The sequence below is a fragment of the Eretmochelys imbricata genome, chromosome 1 (genome assembly GCF_965152235.1).
Source record: "Eretmochelys imbricata isolate rEreImb1 chromosome 1, rEreImb1.hap1, whole genome shotgun sequence".
NCBI classification, from domain to species: domain Eukaryota; kingdom Metazoa; phylum Chordata; order Testudines; family Cheloniidae; genus Eretmochelys; species Eretmochelys imbricata.
In genome coordinates, this window is record NC_135572.1 from 306,617,615 (window position 1) to 306,639,180 (window position 21,566).

Below are 21,566 nucleotides of genomic sequence, written 5' to 3' on the forward strand. Positions count from 1 at the left end.
CATCTCCAGACTTCTGTAGAGTGAAATTATGTTGAATATGTCTATGCAACTGCATCATGCTATTTTTGTTTATTGCCCTGTTGATAAGACCTGCCTTTTATGAGGCACTGTTGCAAAATTATAGGTAGATGAGGAATAGCCTCAAGAATATAAAGCAAGAAAAGATGACAGGTAGTAGATTCTGCCACGAATTGACTGGGCAAAGAATTGTGTGAAAGTGATTTTTTGTTAAAAGACAGCTATTGCACAATGAAACTCATTTCCCTGTGCAACAACAAGAGTGCATTGCTTTTTAGAATTAGGAGATGCAAGTATTAAGCTACTCTCATGCTATGTGAGTTGCTGAGATGATATTCTACTAGTAGAGAGCCGCAGGAAAGTCACCTTCCTGTTACACATCTAACTAGTTTCATATGAAAATTGTCTGATTTCTGGACCATGAAAAGTTATGGCAAGGAAGCAATGATTGCATGCTATTACCAAGAAGTCATTACTGTCTTCTCTAGTCTACTCTCCCAATTATTATGAGTATTCAAGGGGGATTTGAATAAGGAGAATGAAGTTGCCTTATTGACCAGCTCCTGATGGGTGTTCAACACATAGCAACTGGATGGAGAAAAGCATAGAGACATTAACAGTGCGTTAAATCTGGCCTCGTTGATGGAACCAGTGGACAGGGAGTAATACAAAAAGATACTAGGACAGAGTTATGCAGAGCCTTGAAGACAAGGACAAGAAACTTGCACTTGATATGGCAAAGGAGGGGGAGCCCCCTGAAGGGACTGAAACAGGGAGCAGGGAACATGATCTTAGCTGAAGCATTTTATATGGAATAAAGGAGGTAGACTACAATGGTGTCTGGGAAGCCAAAGAGAAGGAGGATACTACAGTAATCAAGATAGGAGATGATAAGGGTCTGAATATAGAGTTTAGCTGAAGGAAAAACAAAGTAATTAAGGCATAACTAATTTTACAGACCAAACTGTCTGACTAATCAGGCATTCTTTTATGGTTTCACAAGCTCCTGTAAAGGCAATTCCACTACAGTACTCCACATGTGAGCTAAGGGCTCATAAGTGGCTTTTTATCCGGGCCAGACTGGTGCTCTTCTCTATATACTAAATACCTCCTGATTTGGGGTCTGAGGAGAAAACAACTAGCAATAACAAGTCATATTGGAGAAAAGGCTGAGTGTGCAGGAAATCTGTCTTCAGTACTTATCCTGGTACCTGAGCACTGCATAATTTTTCAGTGTATTGTCTCCTCATAAGAACCCTCTCAGGTAGGGAAGTACCATTAGCCCCATTTTTTTTTTCAAATGGGGAACTGAGGCACAGAGAAACTAAGTGACTTGCCCAGTGTCAGGCAGGAAGCCTGTGGGAAAGCAGGGAATCATACTTGGGTCTCCTGAGCCCCAGGCAAGTGCCCTAACAACAGGACCATCCTTAATAAGTGGTCTCTTCTCCTACTGCAAGCACAAATTTGCTGATGCTTCTCCTGAGATGACGAACACTCTACCTGAAAGTAGGAGACAGGACTGCTGCTGAGAATGATTTTTAGTCCACAGCAAACAGCTACATATTGTATATGCAAGTGATACAATCAAAAAGGGGTAGTTTCAGACTCAGTGCCCACGTTATCTTTTTGCAACAACAGAAGTAATATTTTAAAAAATGATCATCATTTGGGATTAATACAGAAAATAAGATACTATCCTAATGTATTTGTTTGATTAGAAGTGTTCGTATTTAATGCTAATGATGCTGAAGATTATGCAAATAATTGTGCCTCTCTGTGAATGTTAAGTCAGTATCCCATATGCTCTGGTAGTATTTATCTTGCTGGTTCCTCAAATCTCATTCTCTCTCCCTTCCTTAATGACCTATTTATATGACCTGATGATAGAAGGTGCTCGGTGGGACTGAAGTCAAGTAATTACAATGATTTATTTCCGGTTGCTTCAATAATGTATATGTATCCAGCTTCTCCGTCGATAATCTTCTCTTTTATTTCAGTAGCCTCAAGTCCAGCCAGTTGATGGATTGCAAAAGAAGCATCAATTACACATTTATGTAGTTACCTACCTCCTAAGTGCCAATATTTTATGTGGTGTGTGTGTGTTTTATATATGCAGTTTTTAGATACATGCATTTTAACCAGCTGTTGCTAAAAAAAAATCACCTTTATAAGGAGCTGCATATTCTGAGTAAACAGAAGTCATGGAGAAGGTCAAACAGAACAGGGTTAGGAAAGACAAAGATCATGTAAGTGTAAATTTGAAAGTAAACCGAGTGTGACAGCGTGATTTATCCAGTTAAGTGAAGACTATGTTTCCTTCTTCAGTGATCTGGGCAGGTGGGGGGAAAGGCAGATTTGCATGACAAAGGGGTTGTTGAATCTCCTGCCTCTCCCTTGTTTTGTTTGGTTTTTGTTTAAGGATTCTTGAGAGTGGAAATATTGAAGGGAATGAGAGCTCAATTATGTATGCTCTGCCAAGGCTGCCTACTTGATGTAATAGTCTATCCAGCCCTGAGAATCTGGTTATGGGAGTTCATATGTACAGTATATTAAGTTTGAACAATTCTTCTCCCTTTTACTTTCTCTAAATTGCTGCACTATTCTGTCTTTCTAACTTCTCACAGCAGGGTGAGGAAAACATCTCTTCCCCAACCCTCCTTTTTTTCTTTTTTCTATTTAAAAGGTCTATTTTACCTTATGTGAAAATTGCAGAGCAATAGCTTCTCTTAGTTTTGATCTAAAAAATTCTGGGATGCCTGAAGCAGTCATCTTCCCCTGACATGCACTACCATTCAGATCTGACCAATCCAGCTAGAGGTAATTTAAAGAATCTCAAGTTTAGCAATCAACAGCTAAGAGGAACGGAGAAAACAAGGATACTGTGGTTGTTTAAAAGATTAGAAACAGTAGTATACAGTCCATTTCAGACTTCACTTCTGCTTGGAGAGACAGTAAGAGAAGTATTGGCTCAGAAGGCAGAGGATTTATTTTGAGACTATGGTAAAAAGTTTGAGGAATTGTAAAGATCCTTAGTTTACTATAGCTTTGCTTGATTCTGCATTTTAAGGTGTGGTTCATGGGATGGAATATGGAATCATGGGACTTGTCCCATTGACTTGCACCACAAATGTGCTTGTCTTCAGGGGGTCAAGTAGGAAAAACAAAGAATAGTTGTACTTTTCCAAGCTCTGCTCGGAAAATAAGCTCCACCCACTTGAGATGAGAAAATGAGATGCTGTTTTCAAAAGACTGTGCAGATGCTGAAAACTGGATCACATGGTCTACTGGGGCTTGGCTCTACATCAGTGGGGTTCAATGCATTGCTGGGCTCCTTGGGGTTAGCTCCTCCTTGATGGGGAGAAAAAACAAGTGTTGCTGTCTCAGCTGTGGAAACAGTTAACCACGTTGACATACCAATCATCATCATTACTATCTGAGTTAATGCCCATTGAGATGAAAGGGGCAGCTAACATTTCACAGCTATCATTTCAGGTTGTCTGAGAACTTAGTTGGATGTCTTGGCTTCTGTTATATTTGGTTCATGTTTTCAAAGTTTTTGTTGAAATCATAAGAACTAGAGACTTTTTTTCAGAGTAACATTGAAATTAGACCCGCAGGTATACATGTGGAATCTAATTTTCCTTCAGTGGGTTTGTACAGTGGGAACTCCTTGGGACTTAGTTTATAATGACCTAGAAGAACAAGAATCCAATTCCCTTGCTCCCAGCTGTGTTGACCTTTCAGTGATAAATGGAGTAAAAAAGCAGCAAAAAGAAACTGTTGTTAAAGTAAGCTGTATACACAACAGGAACACACCTGTTGTACGAAGATACCATGTTTATAAATCTGATTTCAGAGTATAAATACTTTAAATCAAATTTGTCTGGTTTAGTTTTGTTTTGTCTGGTCAAGTTTGTCTGGTTTACTGATACTGGATTAGAATTGAAGTATGTTCTTCACTAATGGACATCATTTAACATATCTGATTGCTTTAGATATAGTTTCCACTGGACAATGTCTTTATATTGTCAAATGTATGAAAATGCTTGATAGGATACTGCACACATAGGTATTTATGACTCCCATATTCTGAGTATCTACTTACTTTTCCTTAGGAAAAAGGGATGTTTCATCAGGGTTAATTATGTCTTCACAGTAAACTGTATAGTTAAATCACTCATATACACAGACATCTTTATGACTCATAACTACATTAAAATGTTTAGAGCTGCTTATTAAAAATGCATACAATGGGATCTGCTCTTATCTACTGTCTCAATTGCTTCCCTTTTCCAAAGCTATTACAAGAACTATACACGCGAAAATGCACAAAATAGGAAGGTATTATCTTCAAGAACTCTGCACAAAGGCAATCCTGTGTCTGACAAAGGGACCAGCTACCTCACTAAGGAATAAATAGAGCTGAATCCAAGGCCAAAGATGAACATGTGCCTCAAGCAGTAGATCAACAATTGAAGAAAATAGCCCTGAGTGCTCAGTCATAAGATTTGTGTGCCTGAGAAAGAGAAGAAAAGGGAGACAAAGAAAGCTGTTGCCTATATGTTCAACCTGATACCTCCTCTATGCCCTCTTTCTGTGAACAGACATATAGCAGAAGAGAAGGTCACTTAAGGTGCTGTCAGTAATCTACCTCCTATCCATATTTAATTTGTAAGTGAATGAAAGTTGACCAAATGGACAACAGTGACCAGGGTTCAGAACAAGGATTACTCCTGAGGGCATTCTGTGCCAAAAAATAAAAATTCTGCGCACAATATTTTTAAATTCTGCAAATTTTAGTTGTCAAATAAATGTGGAGGCTCCAGCATGGCATTGGGGAACAGAGGCCACTGGCTGCACAGAGGTGGGAGATCACTGTGCAGCTCCTTTCCCTTCCACCCCCAGGACATGGACTCAATGTTGAGGCTGCACCCAACCCTGACACAGTGCAAGGACTGTTCCAGAAACACCCCAGGGCCCTGCCCCTCTGTGTGGGCAGGCAGGCTCAGCAAGGCAGGATCCAAGTGTGTAAGGCTTTAGTGGGGGGAATGCAGGTGTGGGTTGAGAGGGTTCTGTGTGGGGCAATCTAGGTGCAGGCAGCTCAGTAGTGGATTCAGTTGTGGGGGGATCTGGATGCACAGGGGGTTGTTGGGGAGTTCTGGGTGCAATGGTAGTGGGACTCTGCAGGGGGGTTCCAGGTGAAGGCAGTTGGGTCTCAGAGTGGGGGGGATAGAGCTCAGCAGGGGCATCCGGGTGTGGAGAGCTTAGTGGGGGGGGGTCCAGATTCTGAGGGAGTGGGGATCCAGGTGCAGCTGCTTGGGGCTTGGTGGGGTGGGGATCCGGGTATGGGTGACTCGTCGGGCTAGTTCAGGTGCAGGGGGAGCGGGGCTCATTGGGGGGAGGTTCTGAGTGTGGCGGGGGTGAGGTTCAGCGGGAGGGTCTGGTATGAGGGGGTCTGGATGCATGGGGGTTGGGTGGATGGGGGTACCATACCGGGATCCCTCCTCCTGCAGCTGAGGAGCGATGCATGCAGGAAGCGGGGTGGTGGTGGTGGTGAGTTTGCAGAGCTTCCTGCAGCAGAGGGAGAAATCTGGGGGTGCCATGCAGGGGAAGAGGAATTCCTGTCCTCCCGAGTCCAGCCAGGACTAGAAGCTGAGCCCGGCACAGGGTGGGAGCCACCAGCCGGGTCTTTCCCACTGCCCTACAGTGATTTCTCTCTCTGCCAGCTTCCCTGGGAACCCAGAACATGCTGCTCGGGAGGGTTGCATGACCACTCTTATTACTTCCCTTTGCTTCCCCATCAGAAAGTCAGCAGAATTCCCCCAGGAGTAAAGGATGTTCCTCTTCCCAGATAACATAAACTTGGCAGCATAGGTGCTAGAACAGTTTTTATAGTGGGGATGCTGAAAGCCGTTGAACCATACTGTAAACCCTGTATGTGATGGAAACCACTTCAAACCAGAGGGTGCAGAAGCACCCGCAGCATCCCTAGTTTGAGTACCTATGCTCGGCAGAGTCCTTTCAATATCAGTTGTTGGGTACATCTACACAGCAAGCAGCAGTGAGTCTCAGAGCCCAGGTTGACAGACTCAGGCTTGCGCTAAAAATAGCTGTGTCGGGGCCTAGGCTGGAGTTCAGGCTCTGAAGCTTAGGCAGAGGGATGGGGCTTGGCTCCAGCCCTCCACAAATCACTACACAGCCGTTTTTAGCACTGTAGTGCAAGCCCTGCAAGCCTGAGTCTGTCGAGCTGGGCTCAGAGAGCCCGCCATGGTCTGTACAAACGTACCCATAAAGGCTCACCTCTATAAGGTAGGTAAGCTTGCGTGAAAGAATGCCTGTTTACCCCATGCTAGTAAGAGGGTGAAACTGCGCCTAGACCCTGAACACACAGGACAGTGCTATACAACTTCATAATGCAGAGAAAGAATTAGACTTTGCTGAAGTAAAGCTAACAAATTCCTCTGGAACGTTGTAGCAAAATATGCAAAATATGTAGGGTGCATCTTTATCAGAAAGGCAGCCTATTAAATAAACCGTTCCCCCAATATCAATTAATAGTTAATACAACAAAATATAGGTCAGTGTTTTCTCTCCTTACCAGCAGAAATTTCCCCATTTATAACACCGCAAAAATCCACACACTTACAAAATCATGCAGAGTTTTATTTTACCTTTGCCTGCACCTAGAGCAGGAGGGAGAATACCAGCTTTAATGGGGGAAAATAAAAATAGGACACTATATAATTAGATACAACACCAGAGGGAACATATATATAAATATAAATTGTCATAAAAGCATGCTGTAAGTGAAATGTATTAGATCAATGGAGTAAGAAATTAAATACATACCTATGCTGAACATTGATAGATTATTCTAAAAGTTAATATACATGCATTTATTAATCTTTACTGTTCATGCTTGTTAACATTCACTTTTTTAAAAAAAGTACATTTTATGATATAACCAGAATACACCTACTAGATCTACTGAGTTTCATACCAACCAATTTATGGCAGTTTCAACAAACTATAAGCTTACCAAGTATGAAACAAGTAAATCTAAAGCTTGCAATAAAACAGAATTTAATATTAGAGGTGTGCAAAATTATCAAAGGCCACATCACAAAGTTTCCAGAGTGATTTTAATTATTTAAATTGAATTTCCATAATATTTTTAAGGATAGCACTCCCAACAGAAGAATTCTGTACCAGATCCTAAATATAAAATTCCTAAAACAACATAAGCTTGTAAAGAGATACTCTCACTCCTAAATTAACACCAGACTCTTTAACTGGTGACCATATACTGGGCTAGTCTTGGTCTTAGCTGTGGTACTACATTTACAGTACACCCATGTTCCTATTAGGCCCATGACAAAACATTTAGACTACATATAAGTTATTGTGACTTAGAGATTTGTATTGTTTTAGACTTTATAGATTTTCTACTAGCCAAACTGTAGCAGGCAGCATTTCATGACTTTATCACTGGACGAAGGATAACCACCAGAACAAAGTATTTTACCTGTGACCAGAAGAGGTCATGGAAGCAGAATAATATAGATATAGTATAGATGACTGGGGGAAGGCACTTAAGAGTATGTAAAGTTGCATGAAATTTTGAAAGGCACAGCGTAGCCCAGAAAAGCAAGTAGTCTAGATCTTCTAAGGAAAGTGATATACAGATGTGGCTTTTTATACCAATTATTTTAAATGTCAGTTGTGGTAGAAATTTTTTGCACATCTTTTCTTTAAAATCTGTTTTAAATAGTTTATATTAGTACACACTAAAACTAGGTATTCACTAAATAATTTTTAATAAAGATTGCTTCAGCAAGGAAAAAGTACTAACATTTTGAATAAAACATGTAGGATTCTTTAAACTTAAATGGACTTTCTTTATACATACCCAGCTTACCTTCATCCATAATTGTTACTGCTTCCTCAGTTATTTGACTTCCAGATCCAACTGATGTTTGTGCATAAAAGTAAAACTTGTATCGTGTGCTGTAATTTAAATTACTTAATATCAAGCTGGTCTCGTTTGCAGGAATTCTGATCTCTATCAAGGGGCCTAATTCATGAGTGCTGTTAACTGTCATTGTGAAAAAAGCATAAAGAGTTAGATGGTTTATCTTTGAATATTGAAGATATTCAACTATATTACAGTTGTGTAAATTAAAAACTTTTATAACCAGGTACTGACCTTCTTTTCAAATTTCTCTACAGTGCTGTTCATTTTCGGATTCCAGAAACGATAAATACTGTAACTTCTGCTATCTGACTTGCTAAATCAGCTATATGCTGGACAGAGGCTAGGCTTGCGTGGCTGTGTAATGGGGCATAAGGTCCAGTTTACTCCCTCCTGAGAATGGCAGGGAGACAGGGAGGTATTTTTACCAGTAAAAAGACTAAGGGCAACATTTTCCAAAGCACCTAAGTGACTTAGGAGCTTAAGCCCCATTTTGAAAAATGACTTTGCGCCAGATTTTCAAAGGTATTTAAGGGCCTAGGGATGAAGATAGTTGTCTAGTGGGATTTTCAAAAATGTCCACGTAGGTTAGGTGCCTAAATGCCTTTGAACAATCTGACCTTCAGGCACTTAGGAGTTTAAGTCACTTTGAAAGTCACTTATGAAACTGGGACACCTGTGTCATTTCTGAAAATGGGACTTACATGCTTTTGAAAAATTTATCCTAAAAAACTGCTAAAAGCTAATACATATGCTAAACTAACTACCTAAGAATAAAACACACCAAATGTTGGGACAAAAATAGTTAAATGATTGCTAACTGGTGCCAAACTACTGCAGCAGTTGAACAGAAATTGAGGCAGCTGGGAGTTTTTTATGTGGGAGGGACATATGGCTCAAAATGGTTCTAGGTGCACCGCCTGAGACAAGTGCATCCCAACGGCAGGGCTGAGTGAGAAGCAATCTTGGAGATGAATTCAAAGTTAAGATACTTTCTGTTATCAGTAGATGATTATGTGATTAAAGGTCCTCATTACTGTCATTACTGAAGCACACATTTGTAATTTATCAATAGTCAAGTAAAATACATATTTTATACATATATCTAGTGCATTTTTATTTTAATACTGATAAATTGCCCACACACCCACATGTATTTCACAGTCAAATGAACCCCATACTGTTACCAGGCAGAGAATAAAATATTCCAAATAGGACAAGCATCATGTTGCCACTAGGGGTTTTTTTATATTAACCATATTTTACCTGAACATTCATAAACTGTAAATATATGAACATATGTGAATGTTATATATGGTCCAACAAGTTTTTTATTTTTTGACAACTGATCCATGCTTCCTTTCAAAAGATAATAAAAAGGTATGTATGTGCAATTATCAACTAAACAATAAAAAAAACACTCAGATGAACCTGCAGCTAGAGTCCCTCAATACTGACGTCTTTTCATATTACATTAGCTATGCAGGGTCAGGCGTAGGCTGTTGTTCTAGGAGATATCAGCTAAGAAAACTCCGGCTGTACATGAAGGAGTGTTTGTGATGCAGCAGATGGAAGTCTTCTCTTCACATTGATAATGAATTAAATATGCCTTTGGCAACCTGGAGTGCTCAACCAGGATGAAGGATGGGGTGCACAAGGTGTTTGAGATGGCCAAGTGGGCTCTCCGGCAGACCAAGTGCACCATACAGGAAGAACTCATGCCAGTTGCTGTAACCCCCGCACCCTCCTGCCAGGCCCTCTTTCTGATCCCCATGCTTGGAGGGTAGGGGGATAAGGGCCCCTCCATCATAGCCTCACAGTTCGTAGGGTTGAGCTGACCATCTTTTCTGGCTGCCGGAGCCTCATGCAGCCATGTGGGGTGATCTGTGGCATAGCCCCCCTCAATCCCAGCTGTGGGGACACCCAGTTTCTCTCCAGAACAGTTTGCAAGGGGGGCAGGGCTCCACTACTTCCCACCTTCTCTGCCTCAGCCCCTTCCAGAGGTTTGCCCAGAACAGCCTCTGGAAGGCTTCCAGAGGTTTGCCCAGAACAGCCTGCCCTGTCCCGGAAGTCCTGGCCAGTTGCAACCTGCAGGTCCCCACTGAGGAGCTCATCACTGCTGCCACAAGTTTGAATATGTCAACCTGGGCCTTTCCCATCCCAAGGCTTCTAACCATGCCACCTCCTTGCTTGGGGGAGCACTGGATCATCATCAAGGTGCCCCTCTCCTGGGGTCTGCCTCCTGCCCCAGGGCAGGGTGGGGTCATGGGTGCTACCCCCTGCTGTACAGGTTTCTCCCTTCACTCTCCTATTTATCTCTTGCCAAGCAGAGGTGGCCCCCCAGAGAACTATATATTTTTATGCAAAGTCACCGCGGACTGCTTTGCCTGAGGAGGATGTCCAGCTCCCGTTCTTGCCTCTCGGCAGTAGCCAGTGCCATAGTCAGACCACTGCGGGCAGGGTCTCCCAGCGCCCCGCCCTAAATCACAGATGCCAGCCATGCACATGTTTGTACGCACATAGTAAAAGTGGTCGTTACTTTTCAACTGTACTTGAAAGACAAACAAAATGACTCTTAGGGGCTCAGTCTTTCAGAAAATATATGAAACAGTTCTAGACCATTTGTAGTCATGATAAATCTGACAATTTTTGCAAAATTATATTCTGTCTACCTATATTCCCCATACGCGTCAACTGGGCAGAGTACTTTCTATCCTGTAAGTGTTGTGTAACTGTACCGTGTTCTGTTGAACCACTGTTGTTACATTTTATCACAGAGCTCTCTGCTCTCCAGTGGTGGATGAAGTGATTACTATACATTTGATAAAAAGAAAAGGAGTACTTGTGGCACCTTAGAGACTAACCAATTTATTTGAGTTTAAGCTTTCGTGAGCTACATCCGAGCTTCATCGGATGAAGTGAGCTGTAGCTCACGAAAGCTTATGCTCAAATAAATTGGTTAGTCTCTAAGGCGCCACAAGTACTCCTTTTCTTTTTGCGAATACAGACTAACACGGCTGTTCCTCTGAAACCTATACATTTGATGTAAAATCAGTTAGTAAATTTTATAAAGGGATCCAAGTGTATGATATATGCTACATGTCAGATATTTATCATGACCACAGCAGAAAGCTCAACTGTATTTAGAGTGACCAGATGTCCCGATTTTATAGGGTTCGTCCCGATTTTGTGGTCTTTTTCTTATATAGGTTCCTATTACCCCCCATCCCGGTCCCGATTTTTCACACTTTCTGTCTGGTCACCCTAAATATATTTATTAGAGTAACAATACTGTATTTCTGCTATCATTTATAAGAATTACATTGCTCCCAGGAGCCCAAGGCAGTGTCAAGCACATATCGTACATACAGAGAAACAGTTCCTGCCACAAAAAACTTAACATCTAATTTAAGACAGAAACATATGAAGTAGATGTGACAAATAAATGGAAAGAATGCAGGGGGGAGGACAATTAGATGGACGAGCACAAGCCCATGGGCCGGATGCGCTGCATCCAAGAGTGCTAAAGGAGTTGGTGGATGTGACTGCAGAGCCACTGGCCATTTTCTTTGAAAACTCATGGCGATCGGGGGAAATCCCAGATGACTGGAAAAAGGCTAATGTAGTGCCCATCTTTAAAAAAGGGAAGAAGGAGAATCCTGGGAACTACAGGCCAGTCAGCCTCACCTCAGTCCCTGGAAAAATCATGGAGCAGGTCCTCAAGAAAACAATTCTGAAGCACTTAGAGGAGACGAAAATGATCAGGAACAGTCAGCATGGATTCACCAAGGGCAAGTCATGCCTGACTAATCTAATTGCCTTCCATGACGAGATAACTGGTTCTGTGGATGAGGGGAAAGCAGTGGACGTGTTGTTCCTTGACTTTAGCAAAGCTTTTGACACGGTCTCCCACAGTATTCTTGCCAGCAAGTTAAAGAACTATGGGCTGGATGAATGGACTATAAGGTGGATAGAAAGCTGGCTAGATTGTCGGGCTCAAAGGGTAGTGATCAATGGCTCCATGTCTAGTTGGCAGCCTGTATCAAGTGGAGTGCCCCAAGGGTCGGTTCTCGGGTTGGTTTTGTTCAATATCTTCATTAATGATCTGGAGGATGGCGTGGATTGCATCATCAGCAAGTTTGCAGATGACACTAAACTGGGAGGAGTGGTAGATATGCTGGAGGGTAGGGATAGGATACAGAGGGACCTAGACAAATTAGAGGATTGGGCCAAAAGAAATCTGATGAGGTTCAACAAGGACAAGTGGAGAGTCCTGCACTTAGGAGGAAGAATCCCGTGCACTGCTACAGGCTAGGGACCGAATGGCTAGGCAGCAGTTCTGCAGAAAAGGACCTAGGGATTACAGTGGACGAGAAGCTGGATATGAGTCAACAGTATGCCCTTGTTGCCAAGAAGGCCAATGGCATTTTGGGATGTATAAGCAGGGGCATTGCCAGCAGATCGAGGGACATGATCGTTCCCCTCTATTCGACATTGGTGAGGCGTCATCTGGAGTACTGGGTCCTGTTTTGGGCCACACGCTGCAAAAAATTGGAAAATGTCCAGCAGAGGGCAACAAAAATGATTAGGGAACTGGAACACATGACTTATGAGGAAAGGCTGAGGGAACTGGGATTGTTTAGTCTGCAGAAGAGAAGAATGAGGGGGGATTTGATACCTGCTTTCAACTACCTGAAAGGGGGTTCCAAAGAGGATGGATCTAGACTGTTCTCAGTGGTATCAGATGACAGAACGAGGAGTAATAGTCTCAAGTTGCAGTGGGGGAGGTTTAGGTTGGATATTAGGAAAAACTTTTTCACTAGGAGGGTGGTGAAACACTGGAATGCGTTACCTAGGGAGGTGGTAGAATCTCCTTCCTTTGAAGCTTTTAAGGTCAGGCTTGACAAAGCCCTGGCTGAGATGATTTATTTGGGGATTGGTTCTGCTTTGCGCAGGGGGTTGGACTAGATGACCTCCTGAGGTCCCTTCCAACCCTGATATTCCATGATTCTATGATTCTATGGATTTGAGTCATTCAAAAGTTTTTGGTTTTTGAGGGGTTTAGTTCTAAGATGTAAATAAAATAAAAATCTTGATAACACCAGCTACCTGCCTAACTATGATCAGTTGGCTATTTACTGTAGACATCATGGTAGAAGTGGGGATCTGAAGGAGGACAGGCTAGTGGCTTTCCAGTCTAGATTGAGAGGGTATTTCATGACTTGTTTATTGCTTAGCTGACAATTACACATCAGCTTTTACTTGCATTTTGGGATGAAGCATGGATCAATTCATTGTAGAGAAGTACAGATAAATAAAAAACCAAAAATCCCACAGTTGTAGCCCAGAGGATGAACTCTTCCTCTTGGGACTATTGTCAATGTAGATCAACCTTTACCATATTTTAACAAATATAAAATTCAGCATGATTTATTTGTAATTTATAAAGGTATACCACACAGTTGTTGTAAATTGTGAAATAACTACTGAATTAAAGGTATAAATTAGTATTTCACAGATGGGTGGTCTGAGACAGGTTTTTGATGTTACCATTATTTACTTACTTGGTTGAAACTTTATTGTATATGCTATCAAAACACCATTTGGGTGAGTAGGCGGACCCCATTCCAAAGTCAGAGAGTCCAGTGTTGGATTAGAAATCTTCAAAAAGGAAGGTGAGCTGGGAACTTGTAAGAAGAATATATGGTAAATGCTAAGTATATTGCACTAGAATGTCTTATAAAATACTTTGGCATAACTTCTGTATCATCTTTACATTTGCTTTCACTTTTGTACATAAAAACATAATGTTTAATATTGTGCCTACTATAAACCCCCAATTTTATTTCTAAACTACCCAAGAAAGTTTAAAATTTAATAACAATCTTACAACATGCTATTTTGGAACTTACTAAGCTTAGCTTTTATACCTTAATTTTCTCATTTCATACCTCCTTCAGGAGTCTTAAATAATTTGTCAGGGCTTGCTGGTCCTTCCCCTTTACCATTAACAACTCTAACATTCAGCTTGTAAGAACTATAAGGCTCCAGTCCTGGCAACATTCCATGTGTCTTGTTTCCACTGAATGTCAGAATCTTTTTCTCCACATGCCGCCGCCTTCGTTTAGATAAACTCTGGACTTTCCAATAGTAAATCTAAGCATTAAAAAAAAAATCTGTAGTGAGTATTTTGGTATTCCAGTTTAGAAAACTGGTATCTCTGATTTTTTCATGAATACCTAACTACATTTTACAAGCTCCATGTAAGGGGCAGTGCATAGTTGCACTATCCCAGAAGCAGACCAAGGATCAGATTTCAGAGTAACAGCCATGTTAGTCTGTATCCGCAAAAAGAACAGGAGTACTTGTGGCACCTTAGAGACTAACAAATATTATTTGAGCATAAGCTTTCGTGGGCTACAGCCCACTTCATCGGATGCGACTTTCAGAATCTTGAAGACATGTTTGTATGTGAAGGACACATAGGGGTTTTTCTAGTCTGGAATGATAGGTAAATTATCAAAGGAGACCTATAATTCAGGCCTGCAATGAAATCCACACAGGTGCAGGAGTCTGCCTCCCTTCATCTCACTGCAGGATCTGGATCTCAGTCTGAGACAGGCTGAGGATGACCAAATGAAGCTTCTTTTGCAGTCCATTTTACATATAAATCATTTTTTTAAAAAAGGAACTTTCCCCCTGAGCTCTTGTGGAGGCTGTTCTTTCTTCACATGTTTCTCCATGTTCTTTTGCTTCTGAATGCTTAGCCCTCTTTAATAAGGGATAGATACATGAAAGTGAATGAACAGACACTTGGGATGAATTTTAAGCAGACGGACATTTTATTTAACAGTGAAGAGGGGGATTATGTGCCCTGCCTCCCGTGCACTTATACCAAGCATTTAACATTGTGGTGTTCAGAACTCACACTATAGAACTAATAACTAGGCTCATCCCTAGGACTCAGCTAATTTTTGAATACTCTCCACCTCCCCCATCTGGAGGGGTAAGAGGCTCCCAAGGAAGGACTTCAGGTCTCCCCTTTTCCCATCAGTGAAAGGTCCACCACCACAATCCCAGGTCTCATTTACCCCTGGGATCTGATCCCTTTTATCCTTATACACATTGGACACCAGCCACAAGTTGTGGCAAGCTAAGCCGTCTTACTTTCCTAATGTTAAACCTTTTTAAGTCTTAATGCTGGAACCTAACTGTGCCTCCAAGATGTTGCAAGGAAGGCAAAGAAACCCACCAGACCAGACCCTCTTACCAATTTGGTTCAATGGGAAAAATTCCTTCCTGATCCCAAAATGGGCACTTAGTCAGATCTACAGCATCAATATTAAATAACTAACCAGTGAGTCCATTCCCCCATGTCCAGCCAATGAAAAGGCAGCAGACCTGGCAGAGGGTAGCCCCCAGTTGTAACAATTCACCCGACAAATATACCCTTATTGTGAACCCAACTGTGGGAACACTGACAAAAGTTTACAAATGGTTCCAATCACATATAACAATAAATGTTGATGGAAAAGGCTGCAAAAAGGAGAAAGAAAGACTGAATTAGTCCAAACAAAAAGGCTTGCTGATATTACTCAAGACTATGCTAAGATCTTGTCCAATAAACAAGAGATGTGTGGGACCAGAAATCAATGAAGAAATGGCTACTTAATGTAACTGTGGCTCTTTGAGATGTGATGGAGTCAGGTTTTCCAAGTAGGTGTGTGAGCCCCATGTGCCAGAGCTGGAGATTTTTGCCTTGGGACCAGTACCTGTAAAGCTCACGCCTTGTGTCCACAGTCCCTCCCCTATATAAGGCAACACTGCCCCAATCACTCTCAGTTCCTTCACACTGAACATCCAGGGAAGACTCTGAAGCACAGGGGATGGAGGGTGGGTTGTGGAATATACATCTGCGTCACATCTCAAAGAACCCAATTACAGGAAGTAACCATTTATTATTATTCTTCGAGTAGATATAGACATTCTTCGAATAGATATAGACATGTATTTCGACTAGGTGATCAGTGAGCAGTACCCCCATCTGGAGGTGGGGCTTGGAGTTTATCTGAGTAAGGATCACAGGACTGCTCTTCTGACATTAGTGTCCATTCTGGAAGAAGCAGTGATCATGTAATGATCCGTAAGTGTATGTATGGACGCCCATGAGGGTGCCCTATAAATGCCCGATATGGAAATGTCATTGAGTAATGCTACAGACATTGCATAAGCTCTAGTCAGACATGCCCATATCTGTTGAGGAGGCGTAGCTGATGCTATCTCATATGTAATCTTGATATAAGACATTGTCCATCTAGAGATGGTCTGCAAAGAGATTGCTTGTCCCTTCCTGCGGTCCACAAATGATACAAAACAGGCCAGGCAAAGCATGAAATTGTTTGGTCCTGGTCAGATAAAAGGCTAGACAGCATCTAACATCTAAAGGCATTGCTCCTCTGGGGAGGAATGCAGCTTGGGGGAAAATACAGGTACATACACCGCCTGGTTCAAATGAAACTGAGAGACCACCTGGCATACAAACTTCGGATGTGGACAGAGCATAACCTTATCCTTGGAGAAATATGTGTAAGGAGGCCCTGCCATTAGCGCCAGCAACTCACCTACCCTCCCGGCAGCAGTAATGGCCATCAAGAATGCTGTTTTCTAAGACAGGAAATGTAGTGGATTGGAAGCAAGGCGCTTGAATGGAAGCCCCAGTAGAGCTGATAAAACTGTGTTCAGGTCCCAAAACTGGCTCTTGGACTGGAGGATGCAGGTGGAGAAGTTCTTTCAGAAAACTCATCACCATGGCACTGGAGAAAATCAATTTTCCTTGGATAGGTGGATGAAATGCCAATATTGCTGTCAAGTGCATTCTTAGAGAACTGAGTGCTAAACCAGATTCCTGAAGGTGTAGCAGGTACTCCAATATGTCCTGGGCAGAAGTTTCTGCTGAATGGCACCACAGGCCAAAGACCACATGGAAAACCTCTTGCACTTCGCCAAGTAGACTGTTCTAGTGGAAGGCTTCTGACTGTTAAGTAGGACCTGTTGGACGGCCTCCAAGCAACACTTTTCCTCCTTGTTCAGCCATGCAGTAGCCACACCATAAGGTGCAAGAGGCTGATCACCAGATGCCAGGTGCACCTGCAGTACTGTGTGAGGATGTTGGGAAGGAAAGGAAGCGGCATGGGATTCTGAACTGACAGAGTGAGGAGGTCCCAAAACAAGCACGGTCTCAGCCATGATGGGGTGATCAGGATGAGCCTGGCTCGATCCACCTTGAGCTTGGCAATAACCTGGGGAATAAGTATGGCAGAGTCAACTGCCAGCTGTAGTGCAAAGCATCGGAGAGGGAGTCCAGGCTGAGTCCCTTCAAGAGCAGAATAGGTGACACTTCCTGTTTTCCCTCACTGTAAAGAGGTTGATCGTGGGGATTCCCCACATTGCGAAAACCATCCAAAGGGCCTCCACCCTCAGGGAGAAAACCCTGCTGAGATGATCTGCAAGGTGGTTCTGGATCCCTGGTAAGTAGACAGCTATTGGAGTGATTTCTTCTTCGATGCAGAACTGCCACAGGTTGATCTCCTCCAGGCAGAGTGATCTGGAGTGGACTCCCCCTTGTTTGTTCACACAGTATGTTGCGGTCATATCACTGCTGAGTATGTGAACCACTGAACATCTGATATGGTCCCAGAAGGCACGACCCACATTGTGGATGGCCCAAAGCTCCAGCATGTTGATGTGGACTAAGACCTCCTGTTCCAACCAGAGACCTGCACCCTCAACAAGTTCCGATGCTCCCCCAACCAGAAACAATGCATTGGTAGCCGGTGACTTGGTTGGAGAGGGCTAAGTGAAGGGGATGCCTTGCACACATTGCATGGGAACTCCCACCGGCATAGGGACTCCAGGAATGATCGAGGAAGGTGAACCAACCTGTCCAGAGAATGTAGGGCAGGGCAGTAAACCATCCTGAGCCACATATAAAGAGGGCAAACACACAACCTGGTAAGTTGTACCACCTGGCCCAACAAGCTCAGATATATGCCAACTGTTGTAAACGGTTGTGATTGCAGATCAAGACACATCTGTCAAATTGCCTGGAAGTGGTCAGTCAGCAGAAATGACCTTAACCTTGTGGAATCTAGCAAGGTCCAATGAACTCTGTTTTCTGTGTGGGAGCCAAGGTTGACTTCACGGTGTTTAAAATGAGTCTAAAAAGGTTGAATAAACATAGCATGGTGTCAATATGGGCAAGAACCTCCTTTCTGGAACCACCCTTCAGCAGCCAGTCATTGAGGTAGGGGAAGATATGGATTTTCTTCCGTGACTACGGCCATGCATTTGGTGAAGACTCGGGGTCGCGGGCGAGGGGGAGAGAAGAGAGGACAAACAGGAGAACTGTGTACTGAAAGTGGTAGTCTCCTACCATGAAGTGAAGAAGCTTCTTATGACTCAGCAGAATGGCCACATGAAAATAAGCACCTTGAAGGTCCAGAGCAGTGAACAAGTTGTTCTGAGACAAAGCAGGGGGGATACCTCCTCCACTGCTCCCAACGCTAGCAGAGAGCTGACCTACTCAAAGAGCAGTGTCTCATGAGAGGGGGTCCCTGAAGAAGGATGGAGAAGGAGGGTTGCAAGGGGCATGGAGAAGAACTGGATGGCACAGCCTGATCTCACAGTGTCTAGGACCCCACTGTCTGAGGTAATCAAGACCCAGGAATTGTAAAAATGGGCCAGGATGTCCTCAGAGGAATGGGGGATGACAAGAGAGGAAGAACAACTGGAACAGTGCTCTGGTCCAACAAGTCAAAATGGCTGATTAGCAGGCACCAAAGGAGGGCACGCACACCGGCTGGGCCTCAAGACCGAGTGTTTCCTCTTATGAGACTTGTCCCTCTTCCTGGAGTAGTCTTGCTGTTTTGAGGGGGAAGGGCTGCACAAACGGATGTTGCAGCCTGTACAGCTGTTGTTGCAGTGCCCTGCAGTGGCACCTCTGCGAGGATGGCGCATACACCCCCAAATACCTAAAAGTAGCCCTTAAAGGAATTCAGGGTTTCATCAGTCTTGTCCGGAAACAAGGTTTGGCCATCAAAAGGCAAGTCCTCAATCACTTGGTGGACATCCAGAGCGATCCCTGAGTTTTGGAGCCAGGAAGCCCTCTTCATGATAATTGTCCCTGGCTGAAGTCCCTGCAACATCACAGGTGGATTACAGAGATATTTTGGCCACCAAGCAGCCCTCAAAGACAAATGCCCGAAACGCCTCATGTGAAGCCTTGGGCAATTGCTCCTCAAATTTGGCCACAGCTGACCAATTAAGAAAGTCATACTCGGCAGCAAAGCTTGCTTGTTTGTGATCCTCATCTATAGTGAAGAGGAGATGTATATCTTTCTTCCCAAAACGTCCAGGCACTTAGAGTCTCTGTCCTTGGGAGTGGACTTGAATCTGCTCTGCTGGGTGATCATTCATCGCCTTGACCACCAGGAAGTTCTAGGCCAGATGGGAACAGAACCACATGTATTCATGAACAGGCATAAAACAGTACTTCTCCAAACGCTTGGCCAATGGCGGTACTGAGGCCAGTGTACCCCAAAAATCTCTTGCAGGCTTGAGGAATGCCTCTTTAATTGGAAGGGCCACCCTCCCAGGGACAGAGGGCTGGAAAATGTCCATTAGTTTATGAGTATTCTCCTGGAGAAACTCTGCTTGAATACCAAGGGATGCAGCCACACAGCATAAACGGTACTGGTATGCCTGGAAGCCCTCCAGGATGGAAAGGGAGGATAAACCAGGCAGCACAGCATTGTCTGGGGGCAAGGATGAGGCTGTTGGCTGAGCCACAGATGGGTCACTCCTGAGTTAGCATCTCCAGGTGGGGAAACTCTGGTGGCTCCACAGGAAGGGGAACTGTGGGTGTCTGGACTTGCGGCTGATCTGCAGCCCACAAAGTCATACGAGTAGGCAATCTTGGTTTTGACTTGGACAAAGGAGCTTCCCACTGAGCCCAAGGGGGCTACTGGTATGGGTAAGACATTGGTGGCCAGTAGGCATGGGGCCACGCGCGTCCATCCTGGCCTTGGGGCAAATGCCAACCCTCGTAGCCACACTGCTCTACCGGTGGCCTTCGGTCCTCCTCAGACCAAGTGGAGCGGGATGATAAGGATCCCAATTCAGAAAGAGAAGAGTCCTGACACCTTGGACACTTTGCAAGGGGGAGCGACTCCAAAGGGAGCCAACAGGTGATCCAACTCATCCATAGCCCAGAATGAGGTCAGCACCATTGGTGCTGAAAATGCCTGTGCTGCACGCCAGGACAGTTCCAGTGCAAACAATGGTACTGGAGCGCCTGAGCGTCTCGATGTCAAGAGTGGCAACAACCTCCACGGAACCTGATACTAAAGAACCTTGTACTCTGGTGCAGAGTCAATTCCAACCCCCGGGAGGGGTGCTTCCTAGTGCAGTGCTGAGAGGCCTGAGAGTTCGGCAGCACGCTCGAACCGGGGATCCATCGTGGGCGCCAGCCTCACAAAGTCCTGGACCAGTGGCAAAGACGGGACTGAAAGGCAAAGAAGATCTGCTGCAGCCTTGTACGCTATTCCCGTCAGCACCAGACTCAACAGACACCTGGAGGCTGGAACTGGAGTCAATGGTACAGGGTGTCTGCCCTCCCTACCTGTACCAAGGGAGGGTCAGAGGTACCCATGCCATCCCATGTGCTGGAGCCGGTCTCGTGCTGGTCTGTGCTTCTTTTACGGGAGGCAGAAGAGTTGCCTCAGGACCTGGAGTGCTCATGATTTATTCTTATGAGACCTCTTCTTTGGCACCAATGACAGAGAACGACTCCTGTGCCCCTTTGGCGAGGCCCCTGCCCTGGAACAGGAGGCAGCAGCCTTTTCCAAGCTGGATGGCCATCGGCAGCCTGAGGAAGGCCTTGGTACTGGGTCAGGCCGCATGGCCTGTTCAAGCAGGTGCTGCTTAAGCTGAAGGTCCTGCACCACCTGAGTCCTCTTCTTGAACAATCTACAGATTGAACAGAGCTCCTTAAGGTGGGCAGAGCCAGCATCTTGCATGGTCACTGTTAGGAATTGCCCCTCCATGAAGGTCAATGTCTGTACCCCGGTGAGGGCATCACCAGGGAGCACTACCACTGTATTATACTCTATAACTTTTCCACTAACACTAACTAACTATTAACTATGTACAATTAACTAGGCTAAGAAGAGAAATTGTGAGGTTGTGAAAACAACAACCATGTGGAGCTCCAACTCCAACCGTCAGGTGGTGAGAAGGAACTTCCGGGAGAAGTGGGGGGAGTCAGGTGGTGCTGCCTCATATAACAAGGAGAGGGGCTGAGGACGCTAGGTGCAAGCGCTTCCCCTCTATGGGTAGTGTTAGGCAAAAGTGTCCAGCTCTGGCACACGGGGCATGCACACTTGTACTTGGAATACATGTCTGCATCTACTCGAAAAGAAACCAAAATTGGTATGTCAGAAACTAGCTTTAATTGCTGGAAAAAATTATGAGGGAACAGGCTCGTCTGCTCATCACTCTCTTTTGGTGTCCTAAAAAA

At 44.0% G+C, this 21,566-nt stretch overlaps 1 protein-coding gene across 5 annotated transcripts in view; it reads right to left on the reverse strand.

Annotated features, from left to right (window-relative positions):
- The window catches only part of NRCAM (neuronal cell adhesion molecule), a 107,019-nt gene that overhangs the window by 26,107 nt on the left and 59,346 nt on the right, over nt 1–21,566 (reverse strand). For 2 of the 5 annotated variants that reach the window (XM_077807780.1, XM_077807778.1), the window contains 4 exons: nt 13,942–14,146; nt 13,555–13,677; nt 7,937–8,113; nt 6,690–6,725 (listed from right to left, as the gene is read on the reverse strand). In XM_077807780.1, coding sequence (XP_077663906.1) covers nt 6,690–6,725; nt 7,937–8,113; nt 13,555–13,677; nt 13,942–14,146 — 541 coding nt within the window. Of the gene's footprint in view, nt 1–6,689; nt 6,726–7,927; nt 8,114–13,554; nt 13,678–13,941; nt 14,147–21,566 lie in introns of all 5 variants that reach the window. The other 3 variants (XM_077807782.1, XM_077807779.1, XM_077807781.1) reach the window with 3 other exon arrangements.